General features: G+C 50.0%; 1 protein-coding gene across 1 annotated transcript in view; it reads left to right on the forward strand.

The window, feature by feature from the left end:
• The window catches only part of SLC22A23 (solute carrier family 22 member 23), a 141,456-nt gene that overhangs the window by 24,130 nt on the left and 100,088 nt on the right, over nucleotides 1–17,238 (forward strand). Inside the window, 4 exon segments of the mRNA XM_032647501.1 lie at nucleotides 11,277–11,380; nucleotides 16,462–16,546; nucleotides 16,548–16,581; nucleotides 16,584–16,616. Of these exon segments, the coding sequence (XP_032503392.1) occupies nucleotides 11,277–11,380; nucleotides 16,462–16,546; nucleotides 16,548–16,581; nucleotides 16,584–16,616 (256 nt within the window).

Below are 17,238 nucleotides of genomic sequence, written 5' to 3' on the forward strand. Positions count from 1 at the left end.
TGACAGAATTAATGAGCAATAATCACCAGCACCTGCCTTATATTAGTTTTGACTCATAACAAACCTATATTGCAAGTTTTATGACTCCTATATCATAGATGTTGCAACTGAGGCCCCGAGGGGTGAGGTAACTCACCCGGGTCACGTGACTAGAATGGAAACTCGGGTCCATCAGCTGAAAATCTGTGCTCTCACCTCCGTGCAGCTGTTGCCTTCCGGCCCAGCCCAGCCCACCCCACCCTCCATGTGGGTCTCTGAATTCCAGGCCTCCTGCAGGCTCTTGTTTATCTGATAACGCTCTTCTGCGGAGAGCCTGGTAAGCTATAGCCCAGCCCAATAACAGCAAAGGAAAAGGCCAAATTGGTAAAAATTCCCCAACTAGTGTTCTACTAGACCTTTTGTGAGTCCAGCAGCTGAGGGTTCTGTGTACCTTGTTTTAGCAGGCTGGTGTCAGCTGTCTTTGTGGAAAAGGTGACCATTTAGACTCACATGTGTGCTGGCTTCTAACTTGAGTCAGACACAGCAAACAACATCCTTGTTTGAAGAGGCCGTTTTGCCTAATATTATTCACGTCCTTTCAAGATGGTGAGACCGATGTTGAAACAGGGAGAAAACTGGTTTAGCTTCTCAACTGCCCTGATTTATTATTAAAAAAAAAAAAAAAAAAAGTGACTGTTGGACAAGAAGGCCAAGAGTTGGTCTCAATTAGAATGTTGAGATAATTTTTAAAAATTCTTTATGTTGTAAGGGCTTTGGACCAGAGTGAACGTGGTGCCGACAGATGACCGTGAGGTTGGGAGCTGGACCACACACCTCTGTCCTGCTCGGCAGTGATGGACTTGGGCGGTTTGCATCAGGGCCACCTGTGAGGAAGTGAGATCTTCCACAGCAGCCTGAGCTGGGGTCCAGCAGCCCCAGGATTTTTTTTTTTTGCGGCATGCAAGATCCTAGGTCCCGGACCAGGGATCGAACCCGTGCCCTCTGCAGTGGAAACAAGGAGTGCTCTGGACCGCCAGGGAAGTCCCCAAGATTTTTTTATTTTGAGCAAGTTACGTCATTTCTCTAGGCTTCAGGCTTCTCATTTCTAAAATTAGGAGGTTGACCTTGACTTTTCCCAGTATTTCGGTACTAAAATTCTATGAAAAATAAGATACTGGGATATTATTTTTAATAGATGCCTTTGAGTACATACCTGCTGTTCACAGGGACTTTACCAGCTGTTTTTGTTTAGTCGTTGTAACAGTGAAGTAACGGCAAAGGTTGTCCTGCTCCCACAGTAACGCTTTGCTTCCTTGTACCTGAGGTCTTCTGAATACCAGGCAAGACAAATGCTGCAACCGAGAACAGTTTTGTATAAACCACAGAATTGTTTCTATTTGCATGAACAAGGGCTGCTTCTTTGAGTTTATTGGGGTGGGGAAAGAACATGAGTTTTAATCAGACATGGGTTGATAATCTTCTGCTGAAAAACCATTTGACTTTGGACTAGTTGCTTCCCCTCTGCCTCAGTTTCCTCATCTGTAAAGTGGACTCACTGGTCATAAGCCCGTGTTAGAGGGCTGTTTCGATCCCTGAATAAGATGCTTAGTCAAAGCAGCCAGCAGAGCACAAGACCATGGCAGGTGCTTAACAAATGTTGAGACGATACTTAATTTATGTAACCGATTTGTTCTATTAAGAGAGAATTATTCATTGTTTGAAATAAATGTCTCATACCCTGTATTCTGTGGGCTTTTATAATGAAACTAGAATTCTCTTCCCCTTGGGGAAAATTACTAATGGTGAAAAGTGTGGCGGAAACACTTAAAAACTATATTGCCCGTATAAATGTTGTATAATACGTAATTACGTATTAATTATTTAAATCCTGTTTGAAGAAATAATCACGGAGAGAAAGAGGGTTGAGAAGGTGCATGGCACAGGGAACACAAGCAAACGCAGAGCACGTCCACTTCCGGAGTGGCAGCTCCACGTGCTGTCCTGCCCCATCCCAGCCATCAGCTTAGAGACTGAGGACGTGGTCCCTTTCTTCAGGGACTCACGGTCGAGTGGCGAGGTCGGCAGACTTTCCCTGTGAAGGGCTGAATAGTGGACATTTTCCGCTTTGCAGGCCGTGTGTTCTGTGTTGTCACCCCTGTGCTCGGCACAGGCACTTGTGCGCTAGCAGAGACGGGCCCCCATCGAACTCGACGTGCAGAACAGGGGGCAGGGCCACATCAGGCCTGCGGGCTGTAGTTTGCCAACCCCTGAGCTGGTGCAAGAAAGATTTGTAAGCAGCAGGCAATTATGTTATGTTCTGACAAATAGTCTGGGTGTTTATCCTGAGTACAGGTTGTCACAGGAGTACAGAACAGGGGTACTAGGAAGAGGAGAGCTTCTCAATTGACTTGATTAAATATATGGAAACGTGTTCTTTGTATCTTTCTAATTTTCTACCCCTTGTAATTAATTGTGTGCTTACAAAACCACTGTATGCCCATCGAAAGGAATAACGCCAGGAGTACGTACAGAAAGGCTGCCATTCTCCAACCCGCAGGTGATCTACAATGTTGAATAATTTTGGTTGAAATGAGTTTTATCCATTGAGCCAGGAAAATCGGGGTGTGCATGGATATCGCAGGACAGGCAAAGGGCCCTGCAGCTTTTGGGGAGCTGGGGGTCCCCTGGCGTGGCTGGACCCTGGCAGGGCAGAGAGGTGAGGGATGACTCGGCCCAGAGGCACTTCTCAGGGCTGAGAGAAGTCAGGGTCACAGCTGCCAGGCAGTGGGGAGGGACAAGGCATTTGTCTCCGCAGGTAAAAGATAATTTTCCTTCTGCCTCTTGAGTTCTTCTCGATTGATCACCTGGTCATCACATTCTTCTCGTTCCAAGGATTCCCTGACCCTGCTGTCCAAAGGTCTCCACACGTCGCTCCTTTCCAGGATTAGTGGGGCTCGTTTAAATGTTAAAGTCCAGTTTTGTTCCCACGCAATACTAAAAGATCTCTTCTAGTAACACATGTAGCAACTGTTTCATTTCTTGCTAAGAATCTTTCAGTTACTTAATATCAATTACGTGTGAGAAGCCGGTGTGTTGAATTCACTTAAGGCCTGAATAGTTCCCTGGGGTTGAATGTTCAGGGCAGTGGAGTTTTTTGTTTTTGTGTTTTTTCTCTCTTTCTGGCTTTGCAATAGTCCTCTTTAATGTATAGGGTTTACTATCAATTTCCCTTCTTAGAGGTAGTAAAATAGGCATTGCAGGATTTGGAAAGATTCTCCAAGGTTTCGGTTGATAGAAGGTCGTTGCTTATTTACCGTCTCTGCTGCCTGTGGATCATAGATTCAGCATCCCCCAGTGCCATAGTGGGCATTATGGCCCACTCATAAGGACGTTTGCTAACGTAAACCTCTGCTTAGAACTGTACAGTGTTCCTTGTTTCCTTTCAGAAAAAGTAAAGGAAAATTGAGTGCCTCGTGTTACCTCGCAGAGATGATCCTACATCCACTACTCAGGGCCTGTTTAGGTGGTTAATTTTCTGTTTCCTTTTTAAGGTAGCTTCTTAAATTTTTATTTATTTTTTAAATTGAAGTGTAGGTGATTTACAATGTTGTGTTAGTTTCAGGTGTACAGCAAAGTGATTCAGTTATACATAATATATAGGTATATATCATTATATTCTTTCATTCTTTTCCATTATAGTTTTTTACAAGGTATTGAATATAGTTCCCTGTGCTATAAGAAAGAGGTTTTATACTTCCAACCCTTTAAAAATGGTCAAATTCAGTAAGAACCGGGAAAGCCCCCAAAGGCGACAGGTTGAAGCAGTTGTCACATCCATCTCTCTTCCTCCACACCAAGGTGGTACTACAGCCAAAGTACAGCAGGCGTAAGAGTCGTCACTGGAAGAAAAACAGAACAAGACCGATCACTGAGTAAGGGTTAGGGTGAGTCTAAAATTACTACACTAGTCCAAAACGGGGCTACGCGAGGTTGAAGAAGTTCACCAGCTTTGACAGTGTGGTCTTGGACCGGTTTCCTTTGCACGAGGAGAGAGCAGGTTTGCTGGTCTCTTCCATGGAGCACCCACAGGCTCACAGTAGGTTTTTGGTTCAACTGTTTCCCTCAACGTGCTGTGTTTGGGTTTTTGGCACCAAGTTGGTTGGGGAAAAAGAAAGTGGAGGAGCCGTTTGAGCAGCAATTAATGAAAAACAGGGAAACAAAACTGAAAAAAAAACCCAAAAACCTCCCAGTGTATCTGGCAAGGTCATTCATTATGTCATTTAAGGAAGCTCGAGAGAGTGCCAGCCCTAACTGGCAGTTATGTTGGCTGCTGTGAATCTCCTAAAATTGGAGGATGAACTTAGAGGCAAAAAGTAGAGAATAATTTGGGGTTTTCAGAATATGCAGTATTTCTTGAATTTTGATAGCATCTTTAGGGAAAAAAAATCCAAATACTACTAGATTAAAAAGAACAGAAACAGGGCTTCCCTGGTGGTGCAGTTGTTAAGAATCCGCCTGCCAATGCAGGGAACACACATTCGAGCCCTGGTCCGGGAAGATCCCACATGCCGCGGAGCAACTAAGCCCGTGCGCCACAACTACTGAGCCTGCGCTCTAGAGCCTGCGAGCCACAACTACTGAGCCTGCGTGCCACAACTACTGAGCCTGCGCTCTAGAGCCTGCGAGCCACAACTACTGAGCCCACGTGCCACCACTACTGAGCCTGTGCTCCAGAGCCTGCGAGCCACAACTCCTGAAGCCCGGGCGCCTAGAGCCTGTGCTCTGTAACAAGAGAAGCCACCACAATGAAAAGCCCGTGCACCACAATGAAGAGTAGCCCCCGCTCACCGCAACTAGAGAAAGCCCGCGCACAGCAACGAAGACCCAATGCAGCCAAAAATAAATAAATAAAATAAATCCATTTAAAAAAAAAAACTGAATAACACAGACCTGCATAGGCTGCATCAGTGTTGAGCAGCTGATTGTAGCTAATGTGCTTCGTGGGTCCAGCTTATGTGGCCAGCCTTCCAGGGTGTGTGTGTGTGTCGGCGGGGGCGGGGAGGGGTGTTCTTGCCACTTCTCTTGTCTCCAGTTAAGAAACACAGAGCAGGGCAAATCCTCGGTGTATCAAACAGTGGTTCATGAGGGTCTGCTGAAATACCACTGTAGGGGGAAAAAAGGTTGCAGAAGAATGCTGACCCTGCATTTCTCTAAATTCCTCCAGTTCCGTCAGGAATTCTGTTTTATTTAAGCTTTTGAAGTTTTAAGCAGTGTTATCCCCTTAGCATTCTGAGCGGAAACTTTTCCGTTTATCTCTACTGACTCAGGATTAGAACAGACATGCGTAGTGACTGGGAAAACCCTCGTGGTTTCTAGTGGAACAGCCTCAGATGGGCATCTCCAGCACAAAAGATGAAACTTGGGGGAAATTTTTCACTTAGTTTCCTAAAAAATGTTTTTGGCTTTAGTCAATGAACAATAACATCAGTAATCTTCAGGCTCCGAAGATGTAGTTTGTTTCTAGTCATTTTGCAAACAAGCTTCCGCTAGGCCTGAGTGTTTAGATTGTGTTAAAATGCATATTCCTGAAAAGGTGAAAAGTTTTTTTTCTTTTTAGTCATTTGGCCTCACCCTAATACTATCGCTTCCACCTACCACTGTGGGTGGGAGTTTATATTACTTTTACCTCTACTTTTTTTCTTTCATTATAAGGCTTATAGATTAACTGTAGGAAGTTTGGAAAAGTCAAGAAAAGTATAAAATCGAAAATAAAACTCAACTCTCCAGAGATAGTCACTTTAAATATTTTGGAATATCTTCTTCTAATTTCCCCTGTGGACCCAAATATCTCCTCTATTCATGGTTTTTTTATTCTGAGCCTTTCTCATACCGTTATGTCATGAGCATTTTCCTCAACCATTTGCTTTCAAAAGCAAACATTTTCATGATGTATAGCCTTGCTGATGTCAGGCAGGTTCCCATGTCTTACAAGTTACAAACACTGAGCATCGTTGCACCAGGACATCTGTGGGCATCAGTCATAGTCTCCTTGGGGAAAACTTCCAAGAAAGGGAATTGCTGGGATAAAGAGTGTTCACGATTTCAAGTCACGGGACGCATGTTGCCAGACGGCCTTGCAGAAGCGCAGTGCTTCGTTTACACGCCCAGCACAGATTTGGTCCTCTTGGCTTCTCCTGCATTTTTGGGAAACTTAAAAAAAAATTTTTTTTGAAAATAAAATATTGAGTGTTGATTTTAATTAGTGGAATCGAGCATTTCCCAGGTGTTTTTTTAACCATTTGTTTCATATTTTGTTAATTTGCCGGGTGCTTTACCCATTCCTAGTAGGAGTATCGTCTATATTGTTATGGAAATACTTACTAAGGATAGTAACCCTTTGGCTGTTTTAGGGGAGGAGAAAACCTTTTTCCTCTACCCTCCTAGGCTCTGTGGCTGGGGCCCTGGGAACTAGACTGAAGGCAGCTGAACAAGAGGGAACCAGGTTCATTGCCAAGTGCAGCCGGGCACACAGGAGCGCTTGGTGACCAGTAACTCAAAGGGGTGGTCAGAGCTTGGGCTCATATCTTAACAGAAGGACAGTCCGTTTGTACAGAAGTGAGGAGACAGAAGAAAAGGGGTTGAGGCTTTTAGGGGTGGCAAACTTGGGAAGGAAATATATGGGGGAACTAACGGAAGATGAGGGTTGTTTCAGTGAGGTTGTTTTTAATTTTTATCTTATATTGAAGTACAGTTGATTTGCAATGTTGTGTTAGTTTCAGGTGTACAGCAAAGGGATTCAGTTATACATATTTTTCAAATTCTTTTCCCATTTAGGTTATTACAGAATATTGAGTTCCCTGTGCTATATAGTAGGTCCTTGCTGATGATCTGTTTTATATATAGTAGTGTGTACGTGTTAATCCCAGACTCCTAATTTGTCAGTGAGGCTGTTTGCAGACGCATCTGGGTGCCAACTTTGTCTTCACGGCCATAGGACTTCCCCGGGGAGGGGGTTTATGGCCTTCATTTCTCAGAAGCCTCTGCTTTTAGGCAGATAGGGACGCTCTGAGAAGGCTTCTTTCTGAATCTGCTGATTTTCATTTGCTCCAGCTCAAAATCATCCTTAGGCCAAAGTGGCATGTTTTGGGGGTGACCCATTCTGATCCCCCTTCCCATATATTTTACAAATTTATCTCTTTATAATTTTGTTTATGTTTGTTTTTTGCGGTACGCGGGCCTCTCACTGCTGTGGCCTCTCCCGTTGCGGAGCACAGGCTCCGGACGCGCAGGCTCAGCGGCCATGGCTCACGGGCCCAGCCGCTCTGTGGCACGTGGGATCTTCCTGTACCAGGGCACGAACCCGTGTCCGCTGCATCGGCAGGCGGACTCTCAACCACTGCGCCACCAGGGAAGCCCTTGTTTATGGTATTTTTGATGCAGGGAGGTTTTAAATAATAAGTAAAATGAATAATAATTAAGGAGTAACAGATAAACTGTTATAAAATCCATCATCTTTTCCTTAGGTGGTTGTTTTCCTCTTAGATTTTCTCCTTAGGGAGTCTCTCTCCACTTCAAAATTGGATAAGTAGTCTGTTTTCTTCAGTTTTCTTACATTCTTGTTTTGCATTTGACTTTATCATGGTATCTTCATTATTGCTGAAAATAAGATTATCTTCCTCATCTCCCATTTATTTTCCATCTTCTTTAGAAACTTCACTAGTTTCCTTGATGAATATTTCTCCCCTCTGGCAAGTCAAGCAATTAGATGATTCCCTTGAAAATAGTATAAAGTTTACTTCTTTTAGCTTATCTTTAAAATATATAGGTAGGAGAACAGTCTCCCAGGTTTTCTGTAACCGCTGCCTTTTTGTTTGAAAAGCAGAACATGTGCAGCTAAGATTGAGATCACATTCTAGGGTCAGTTCCCTCACGTGGGGCATTACGTGGCGTCACAGTGGCCCATCCCCGGTCCTGGAAGGACGGCAAGGGAAGCAGGCGTCAGACTGTGAAGTGGGGCCATGCCGTCTCCGCTTTCGCGGTCTTGTTAAACCTGCTGACAGAGTGCTTGTCATCGTTGTGAAGGGAATGGATTTGAGGGGTTAACGTTAGTTCAGTGGGGAGGCCCCCTGTCCTCTTGCCCTGCACACTCCTTCCCAGGGAGATCTGGTCATAAAATCAGTGCTTGCCGAGTTGCAGAAGCAGCTGAGAGCTGAGCCTCCTGAAGGGTGCCTGGAGCAGCTCCCTAGAATGGCCTGTCCAGGGACTGGGTCACAGCTAGGAGGCGGGGGATTCAGGAGGTCCCTGTCCAACCCAGGCTCTGGGATCACACCTCGGCCACTTGCAGACCAAGTCCTGCCTGATGTGACCACCGAATGGATGTCCCACCTATTCCTGGCTTAACGCTCTTCCTAATTCAAGTTACCCTGGAAATTAGACCTCGGCTGTGCGCTGGAAGTTAAGTGCAGACGACGGGCAGAACCTCAGTTACGTGTGAGAGCTCAGCAGTAAGGGAGCCTGGAAGTGGTGTTTTCCAGCCCACGCTGCAGGAACCCGCACCAAAAGGGTGACGAGCGAGCCTCATCACGAGTCCCCGTAAATCAGGTTGTCCATAACAGAGGTGGAGTGGGTGGTGGGTGCCAGGTACGCTAGGAAGGAGCGCCCTCCGGCATCGGTGATCGATGGGTGTGAGAAGAGGGAGGTGACAGGTGATGATGTCAGAGACAGAACCTGTGCCACTGAGTCCTGGCTGTGCACAAGTCAGGTTTCTTAACGTCCCTTAGCCTTTGCTTAGTGAAATGACCGATTGCCGTGTCTTATCTATAGTGGGACAGATTTCGAAAGCGAGGTGATCTCAGATCTCATACTTCTGAAATTCTTCTGGAGGTTGTAGGACATCTGAGCTTATTTTATTTTCATCAGAAGTGGGGCGATCGGACAAGGGATGCCCGTCCCCGTGGATTCCCAGCCCTACCTCACCTTATTTATGGAGTGGACCTCAAGGGGCCTCCAGGCTTTAGGGGTGTCCAGCAGACCCCAAGCAGGAGGGACTTTATCCTGGGGAGCCCGCTGGAGTCTGGAGTAGTTTTCTTGTTGACTCAGAGATGCTGTCTGCTCCGGTGCCTGGTTGAGGGGTTACGGTGGCCGCCTTGTCCTGTGTCCTCCCCCCACCCCGCCCCCCAGGCTGAGGACAGCGGGGCCAGCGACACTGCTAACCAGGCTGCCTTTCCCTCCTGGCCGTGGGAGCGGTTCTGTCTCCCTCAGCTGTTTCAGTTTTCCACTCCCGCCTTGTTAATTGATAGCGATTGCACTGAACATCTGACTCTAGGTAGCAACTGAATTGGGTCATGGCTGCCCAAGGCCAGGGCGAGTTATTGTTCAGGGGCCTGAACCCACAGCAGTGTTGGCAATCCGCTCCCTGCCAGATGCTTTTATGAAAATCTCTTTTGTCTCCTGGGCGTCTAATACAAGCAGAATGTGCTCCTTGGCATCACTTAACCTCAAATAAGCTCATCAGTGAGCAGTCTGGGTAGAGACGGGAGTGACTGATTCTTGGCCACAGAGCCAGCAGCTGGTCCCCCTTCCTCCCCTCCCCCTCCCCCCTGGCAGCAACCTGGGGCCGGGTGTGTCCTTCTCCTGCCAAGCACGTGCCAGGCTGAGGTGCAGGAAGGTGTGATGTGATTGGGATTGTAACCATTATAGGTGTTGTAAGCATCTCCTCGCCCGGAGGAGCCAGATGGGCTGGTAGATGTAGCTCTTAGCCTTGGAAATCAATTACTTTGTGGGCAGAGTCCTGTGCTAGGCAGAGTGGAGAGAAAACAATTCAGAAACAGCCTCAGAATGTAATAAACCAGGCTGGGGAGACAGAATATACACACTGGTACTTCCGTGAGTGTTGGTTTTCCAGGCTGGCCTCCACAAGCCCCCTTAGCTCACGCTCTAGTTTCTGACCCGGCATTTGCTGCACAAAGCACTGAGCAGCCCTGCTGTGCGTGTTTCACGCGGCCTTTGGCCTCACCCTGCTCTTGGGAGTTGACTGTTGGAGCCCTGGCCCAGGCCTGGGAAGCGCATTCACTGTGTTCAAAACAGCAGGGAAATGACAGGCCAGGGCGGCATCGTTGTCATCTGGGCGGCTTGTCAAACTGCTGGCTGTGCTTCCTCCAGAACTTCCCGTTCGGGGTCTGGCCTGGGCCCGAGAATGTGCATTTCTGACGCCTTCCCAGGTGATGCCGATGCTGCCGGTCCCTGGGCAGACATAGGGGATGTCATCCCTGTAAAGAACACCTGTATCTGAATTGTTAATGATGAGATTACGTGCAGCTAGCAGTGCCGGCCCTGGATGTGTCCCAGGGAGTCCAGGGAATGACGTGTCGGGCGGCTGCCTTCCTGCTCTGTCCAGGCTGGCTGGCCCCTCCCTCCGCAGTGGCTGGTGCAGAAGCTCGGCTTGTCCCAAAGCCCGTTGAAGCCAAGACCCCATTTGTTTGCCCCTCGGGCCCAGACGTCAGTTGCTTGTGGATTGAGGGCCGTGTTTCCACTTGGACACACGTCACTTCGAGGGAACAGACGTGCATTTCTCTCTCACTTCTGCGAAAGGAGGAAGGAAAAATTGGAGGGTTAATTTTATTTGTTTTTCTAAATAATACAGCTTAATTGTAAAGATAGTCTAAATGTTGTATTCACCAGTTGATTGGCTTTCTCTCCAAGTGGAGAGAAAGTGGCTTTAGGATGTAATATGGGAGAACACAAGGGACGTTGATGAGGAAGAAAAGTAAGAATGCTTAGTTAAAATTGATATTTCAGTGTTCACTGCTAACCCTCTTTATTTTTAAGGCGACTTATAAAGTTTGGGGAGTTTTTTGGGATGTAAACACAGAGGTTGCTTTCAGTTTCCTCGTGTTACTGTGATACCCCATGCAAAAAGCTGGCAGGGGCTTTCCACCTGCAGGGCCGTGTGACAGCTGTGCCAGTGATGGGGGACTCCCGGCCTGTGCTGGCAGGATGGAGGAAAGACTCATCCGCAGATGTCATGGTCGGGGGGGATGTCATGGGGGGGGGGATGTGAGACCCTGCGGACTTTTATCCTCTGTCCCGGGCTAAAACATTACACCGCCTTCTGTGGGCAGATTTATATTTCTCATTGTTGGATTCTCAAAAACATTGAAGAGACTCTTAGCGGTATGTGTGACACAGCCTGTAAAGGGTGTCATGACCCTGAGCGCAGTTATGTGTTGCCCTTATGATTGACAGGTGGCCTCTGTGTGTGTTTCTCTCTGATCTGTTTTCTATTTGCCCCTCTCTAGTGGGATCTTGTGTGTGATAATGCCTGGAAGGTCCATGTCGCTAAGTTCTCCTTACTGGTTGGATTAATCTTTGGCTACCTGATAACTGGATGCATTGCTGACTGGTAAGTACCCACATGCCCGCCACACAAACCTGGGAGCCGCAGCGAGCCTCTGCTACCTAACGGGGCGCGGTCTGTGTGAGCTCACCGTGACCGAGGCTCTCCTCTGCCCTGGTGCCGGTGCCAGAGCAGAAGGCTGTAGCTGCCACCTGCAGAATTCAGAATGAAGGGAATTGGCCGGTGCACAGAGCAGACCCTTTTGAAGTGAGAATCTAAATTCATTGCAATTCCCCGGCTGCTAGAATCTAGCAAAACCAGCTCGTAGCCTGCAAGCCCATGTCCTCCTGACCATCAGAGTGCAGTTAGGAAGAGCCTGGGGACGTGGCTTCGGGGCTTTATGGGCTGGGCCCTGAGCGGGTGGATATACAAGAGGCGTCAAAAGATGGGGAGAGGACACGGCGGACCCTCTTCACCCCTGAGAACTGGACGGTGGGGCTGTGCCCATGAGCTCCCTGAATGCCACACAGATCTTAGAGAGGGACAGTCCTTGTAGTTGGCTTGGCCAGCAGATGCCTGTGTGGGTCCACAGGGAGCTAGACCTTGAAAAGTGGACAGCATGTGGGTAATGGCTGGGCAGTGCAGGCAGAGGGGCGGTGACCAGAGGCAAGAATGAATACGCTTTACTTGGGTGGGTTAGGGGCCAGGTGTGTGGTTCAGGGTGAAGCGACAGGTTGTTCGGAGGGCTATGGGGGTAGTCATGGTAATAATAACAGCGACAATGGTAAGCACCCCTCGCTTACTGGCTGCCTGCCATGGCCGGGCACCGTGCTGAGTGTCTCGGTGGATTAGAATATCCCGTCCTCACAGCACCCCGTTAGGAAGGCACTCTTATTACCCTGTCTCATGGTGGAGAAACGGAAGCACGGACGTTTAAGTAAAAATCCCCCAGGTTCACTCAGCTTTTAGGTCGGAGAGCCAGGATTTGAGACTAAGCTGGTGGTGGCCCCAGAGCTGGCTCCACGGGTGTAGACAGCTGGCCGGTGGTACTCCAGAGAGCACCTGCGGGAACAGAGCGGCGGGGGAGCCAGGGAGGCCCCTTTCAGGTTCTAGAACTTTCTTCCCCAAGGCTAGCGCCTATTTTGGGAGTTCCTGCATTAATGTGAAGTAGTGATTTCCTGAGTGTTCAGAATTTGCTTAATTCATCGTTTGGAAGTGCTTCTTAAGGACATACTCCCTGGAGACGGCAACAGAGACGCTGTCAGTGATCTCTGGAAACCCACAGCCCGCCCTCGCATGCGGTTTGGTGGTGGCTTTCTTGGGGAGTGGAGGCGGGGAAAGGGCGAGGGTTTGGGGTTTTTGTTTTTTTTTTAAACCAAATCCTTGAGCTTAAACGTCTTCAGAGTGAGCTATACTGACCTAAAAGATACTCTAATCCCAATGTTTTAACCACAAAGACTTTTGTTTCCTAGAAACCTGCATTGAAATAGGTGGGGAAGGCTATAGTAATATAACCACGTCACTTCTTTCTAAAAGCACGGACTTGACGGAGGTTTTAGTGTCCCGACTCCTGAGAGATTTAATAGGGGAAGTAAATATGGACCTCGACCAACAGATCTGTGATGGTTTAAATTGTTTAGACGGGGTTTTGTGGTTTCTTCCTTCTTGCCCATCCACGCCGTTTGGCCTCCCTGACCACACACCAGGCCTGGGGACAGAAGACAGGACAGTCTGGGGTCTCCCTTGGCGAGCAGCCAGTCTGGTGCCGTGGCCGCTTCACCAGGGTCGCCGTGGGTGGGCAAGGGGCACCGGGGAGTCAGGGCGGGCAGCTTGTGCTGGGGCTTTCTGCACGTGTTGAGTGGGCCTCAGTTCCAGTTTGAAAGTTTGGTGTTTTCCACCCTTGCCTGATTTATTTTTGGCATTTTACTCCCTGCTAGAGCCTTGCTTCAAAGGAGATAAACACATGTAGAGGGAAGCCCAGATTTCACAGCCCTTGGCACCGTTTCACGGCTGAGTAGGGAAGTTGATCAAGTCCTAGGTTAAGCTAAGACTGCAGTCAACGTCTAAGAAAACTTTAAAAAGTGACTGTTTTCCACACACATTCTATCTGGGACCGGACAGTATGTACGGTCGCGTGTTAGTTCACATGGAAGAGGGGGACCGGCCCGGTCAGTGGCTCTTGCCCGATGACCTCGTTCCCCCCCCTTCCCTGGGTCTTTGGCTGGACATCCTGCATGTCTCGTCCAGCCGGCCCCGGGAGGCTGCCTTTATGGGCTGCACCGCAGGCCCCCTTGTCCTCTGGCTCCCAGCTGAGCCTGGCCAGCGGGGCAGAGGCCGGGGAGCACAGGCTGGAGATGTGAGGGAGGGGACAGCAAGGTGGCGGCATTTCCCTCCCCTGCTTGGTCTCTGTAGAGTTGCCATCGTTCGGGGCCCCCCTGCCTGCGCCCCGTCTCTGAGCTCCGGACTGTCCTTGCTCCCCACTCCCTGCTGTCGGCAGCCCCAGCCTTCTCTCCCAGCTTGCCCCCCGCTTTGTAAATAATCCCTCCGTTAAAATCTCCTCCGAGTCCTCCATTTGAGCGGGACATCTGTGTCCTGTTGAGACCCTGTCGTATTTCTCTGGGGCCGCTGTCACGGTTACCAGGCTCTTGGTGGCTTGGCTGAGCTGACTCGCGGTCCTGTAGTTCGCGCCAGGCTGAACCCAGGGTGCCCGCAGGGCTGCAGGACCCCCTGGAGGTGCTAGGAGAGAATTCACTGCCTTGCTTTCTCCACCTTCTCGCGTTCCTTGGCTCCTGGCCCACTTCTAGTTTCCGAGCCCGAGATGGCTGGTCAGGTCCTTCTCACAAGGTCATCTCTCTGGTTCCCTGCAGCCAGGGACAGGCTCTATGGGTCCTTAGATTGGACCCACCTGGACAGTCACCTCACCCTCAGGCCCTTGACCTTCGTCACGTCTATTACAGCCCCTTTTTGCCTTGAGAGGTGACGCAGTCACAGGGTCTGAGGATTAGGACCGGGGCCCCCCCGAGGCCGTCATTCTGCGCATCACAGATTTGGGGGTGCGATTTTACCAGTCAGCCGGTGGGGGATGGCCCCAGCTCCTGGGGCAGCCGTGTGCGCACGTGAACTCCAGTGCTTTCTAAATCACTTGCACGTGTCTATACCCGACGGCCCTTCCTGAAGAAAGCACAAGGCTCGTTTGACGGAGCCTCGTCTTCCTCAAGATTCCATCCTTCCTCAGGGAGCCTGGATTCGGGCCGCGGGGCTCTGACCCTAAGGTCCATGTTGGCCCCACAGTTCCTAATACTGATTTTCACTTAATGATTTTAACAACCATTTGGGAGGGAAAGATTTAGAATCATTTCTACAAGTTAAAAAAAAAAAAAGCCAGGATCTTTCCTAAAGTGTTCAGGACAGGGCAGACCATGTGTGGTGGGCGACAGGGACGCAGGACGCGGGAAGGGGACCCACGAGCTTGCTGGGTGCCCTGTCCGTCATCCCTGTTAGCGGTCCCAACACACTGCGATGCAGGACGGTTATCCCCGTGTTACAGAGAAGGGAAGTCGAGGCAAACAAAACTGGGTAAGTTAGACTTTGTTTTCCTTCATTTTAGGAGACAGCTAAGCCATGCTTAGATTTATTTCTGTAAAGGGGTTGGGTTTGGACCAAACTACCTATAGAGTCTTTGCTGATGAGGGCTTAGTGACCCCAGCGCAAGTCAAGGGAGGTCATGGCTGAAAGCTCGATAAGAAGGTTGACTTACGTTGCATTGAGCTCACAGCCTTGCCCTCCTTTCTCTAAACCAAAGCGACTGCACGGGGCTGCTCAGAAACCTAAGGAATTCTGAATGAAATGGTGTCCTGTAGTTCCCCCGCCCCCAGAGTTTCTGGAAATTCCATCCATCTCCTGCACAGGGCAAGGCCGTGCACTACTGAGTTATTGCTTTTTTAAAAAGCAGCTTTATTGAGAGATAATTTACATACCATAAAGCTCCCCCATTTTAAGTACCCAATTCAGTGAGTTTTAGTATATTTACAGGGTTATGCAGTCACACCACATGCCGAGTCTACAACATTGCCATCTCCTGCCCGTTTGTGGTCACCGCCATTCTCACCCCAGCCCTAGACAACCACGAATCTACTCTCCATTTCTCTCCATTTGCCCTTTCTGGGCACTTTGCTCTTAGGTAGGTGCCTTGTCCTAAGTCTAGGTGTTTGGGGTACCAGGCGTGGACTTCGTTCCCTTGGCGAATGGAGTCCAGTTGCTCTGTGAGCCTTCCTTCCAGTTCGCTCTGGCTGTGTCACATTCATCTGTGTGGTGGAGGGTTCTGCTTTACTTGGGACACATGGCAGGTTAGCTTGGGAGGGATGGAGAATGAGGGCCTCCCCATCCCAGTGGGCCACCGCTACCCAGCGCCCCCACCCCGGGCCACGCCTAGAAGCACATCGCCCCCTAGTGGTCACCGAGCTCTCACCGGCTGGCGCTGTGGCCCGCCAGCCCAGGGTGTGCGCTGCTGTTTCCCGAGGTGCAGAGGATGGGCCCCTGGGGGCTTCACTTTCAGGTCCACACCCGTTGTGTACAGGTCAGGCTACCTTAGTTTAAGCCTGTGGTCCCTTCAGTTTCCTTCTCATCATACAGTTGAAACCAGTCGGCAGCCGGCTGGGCCCTGGCTCCACCAGGCCCCGGGTGAGTCGGGCCAGACTAGTTAACAGCCCAGAGAAACGGCTTGAAGCCGCTTGCCTGGGGTCTGTGTTTGACCCTGGAGCCAGTTCCAAAGGTCAGCAGCTTCTCAAGACATTGAATGTTGGGCTTGTCAAGGTTGGTGTTTGGGGAAGGTATCATTGATTGTGTTGAATTATCCCCCCATGCACTCGGGAACAGACTCGCCAACAGGACTTGGTTCCCGTCTCTCTGGTCTGTTGTGCGGTGCTGTTGACCTGTGTTCCCTAATCTACAAGTCAAGCGGGTGCGTGCATATCCCCCGGGGCCTTCTACCCCTGGGCCTCCCCAGGTTGGGTCCAGGAGGGATACAGACTCAGTACGGTGCTCATCCGGCACCCAGCGAGCACGGCGGTCCCAGGGATGCCGTGGCGGTCCGGCCGGCGGCCCCACCTGGCGGTGGCGGCTAACCGTGTCCCCTGTCCGCGTGCAGGGTCCGGCCGGCGGCCCGTGCTGCTCTTCTCCGTCATCTTCATCCTCGTCTTTGGACTGACCGTGGCGCTGTCTGTGAACGTGACCCATGTTCAGCACGCTCAGGTTCTTTGAAGGATTCTGCTGGCTGGAGTGATTCTCACCCTGTACGCGCTACGTAAGTAGGAGCCTTCACGGCGGGTCTTGAAGAAGCGAGGGGACGTGTGGCCGCTGCGTGCAGGGTTCGGGAAGGGTGTCTGCGCGCTGCGATTCAGGGAGGCCGGGGGCGGGCTGTGGAGGCAGCAGCTTCTGGAGGTGCGGACCACAGGCCTCATCTGCTGTGAAAGCACTCGTTTCCACGTGTGTCTCTAACCCTCCCTTCAGCCTGAGCTCAGGCTCAGGGGCCTGTCGGTGGGCGTGGGGGGCTGCATTGTGGCCCGGAGAAGTGGGGATCGGCCGCAGTGGCGTGGACGGGCTTCTGCTTTCCCCCGGGATGTTCTGTGCTCACGTTCCGTGCACTGCCAATCCTGGAGTTATCCGGGCGTCCCTGCACTCGGTTCCGGAAGAGCATAGCAAGTGCCTGCTCCAGTGTGTTCCGATGGACTCCTCAAGAGTTTTTCTTATCTTTTTTTCTTTAAGACTGTGCCAGGTCCAGGCTTCCCACCTCCCCACGTGGCTTAAGTGGTCTGGGCTTGAACCCTAAGCACTGGTGCTGGGAGAGCAAACGGCAGTCTCTTTAGGGTGAAGAAAATTTCCATCGTGTCTGTGACCCTTTTAACTCTCCTGTCAAGGATGGTTGT

This window comes from Phocoena sinus, chromosome 11, assembly GCF_008692025.1.
Source record: "Phocoena sinus isolate mPhoSin1 chromosome 11, mPhoSin1.pri, whole genome shotgun sequence".
NCBI classification, from domain to species: domain Eukaryota; kingdom Metazoa; phylum Chordata; class Mammalia; order Artiodactyla; family Phocoenidae; genus Phocoena; species Phocoena sinus.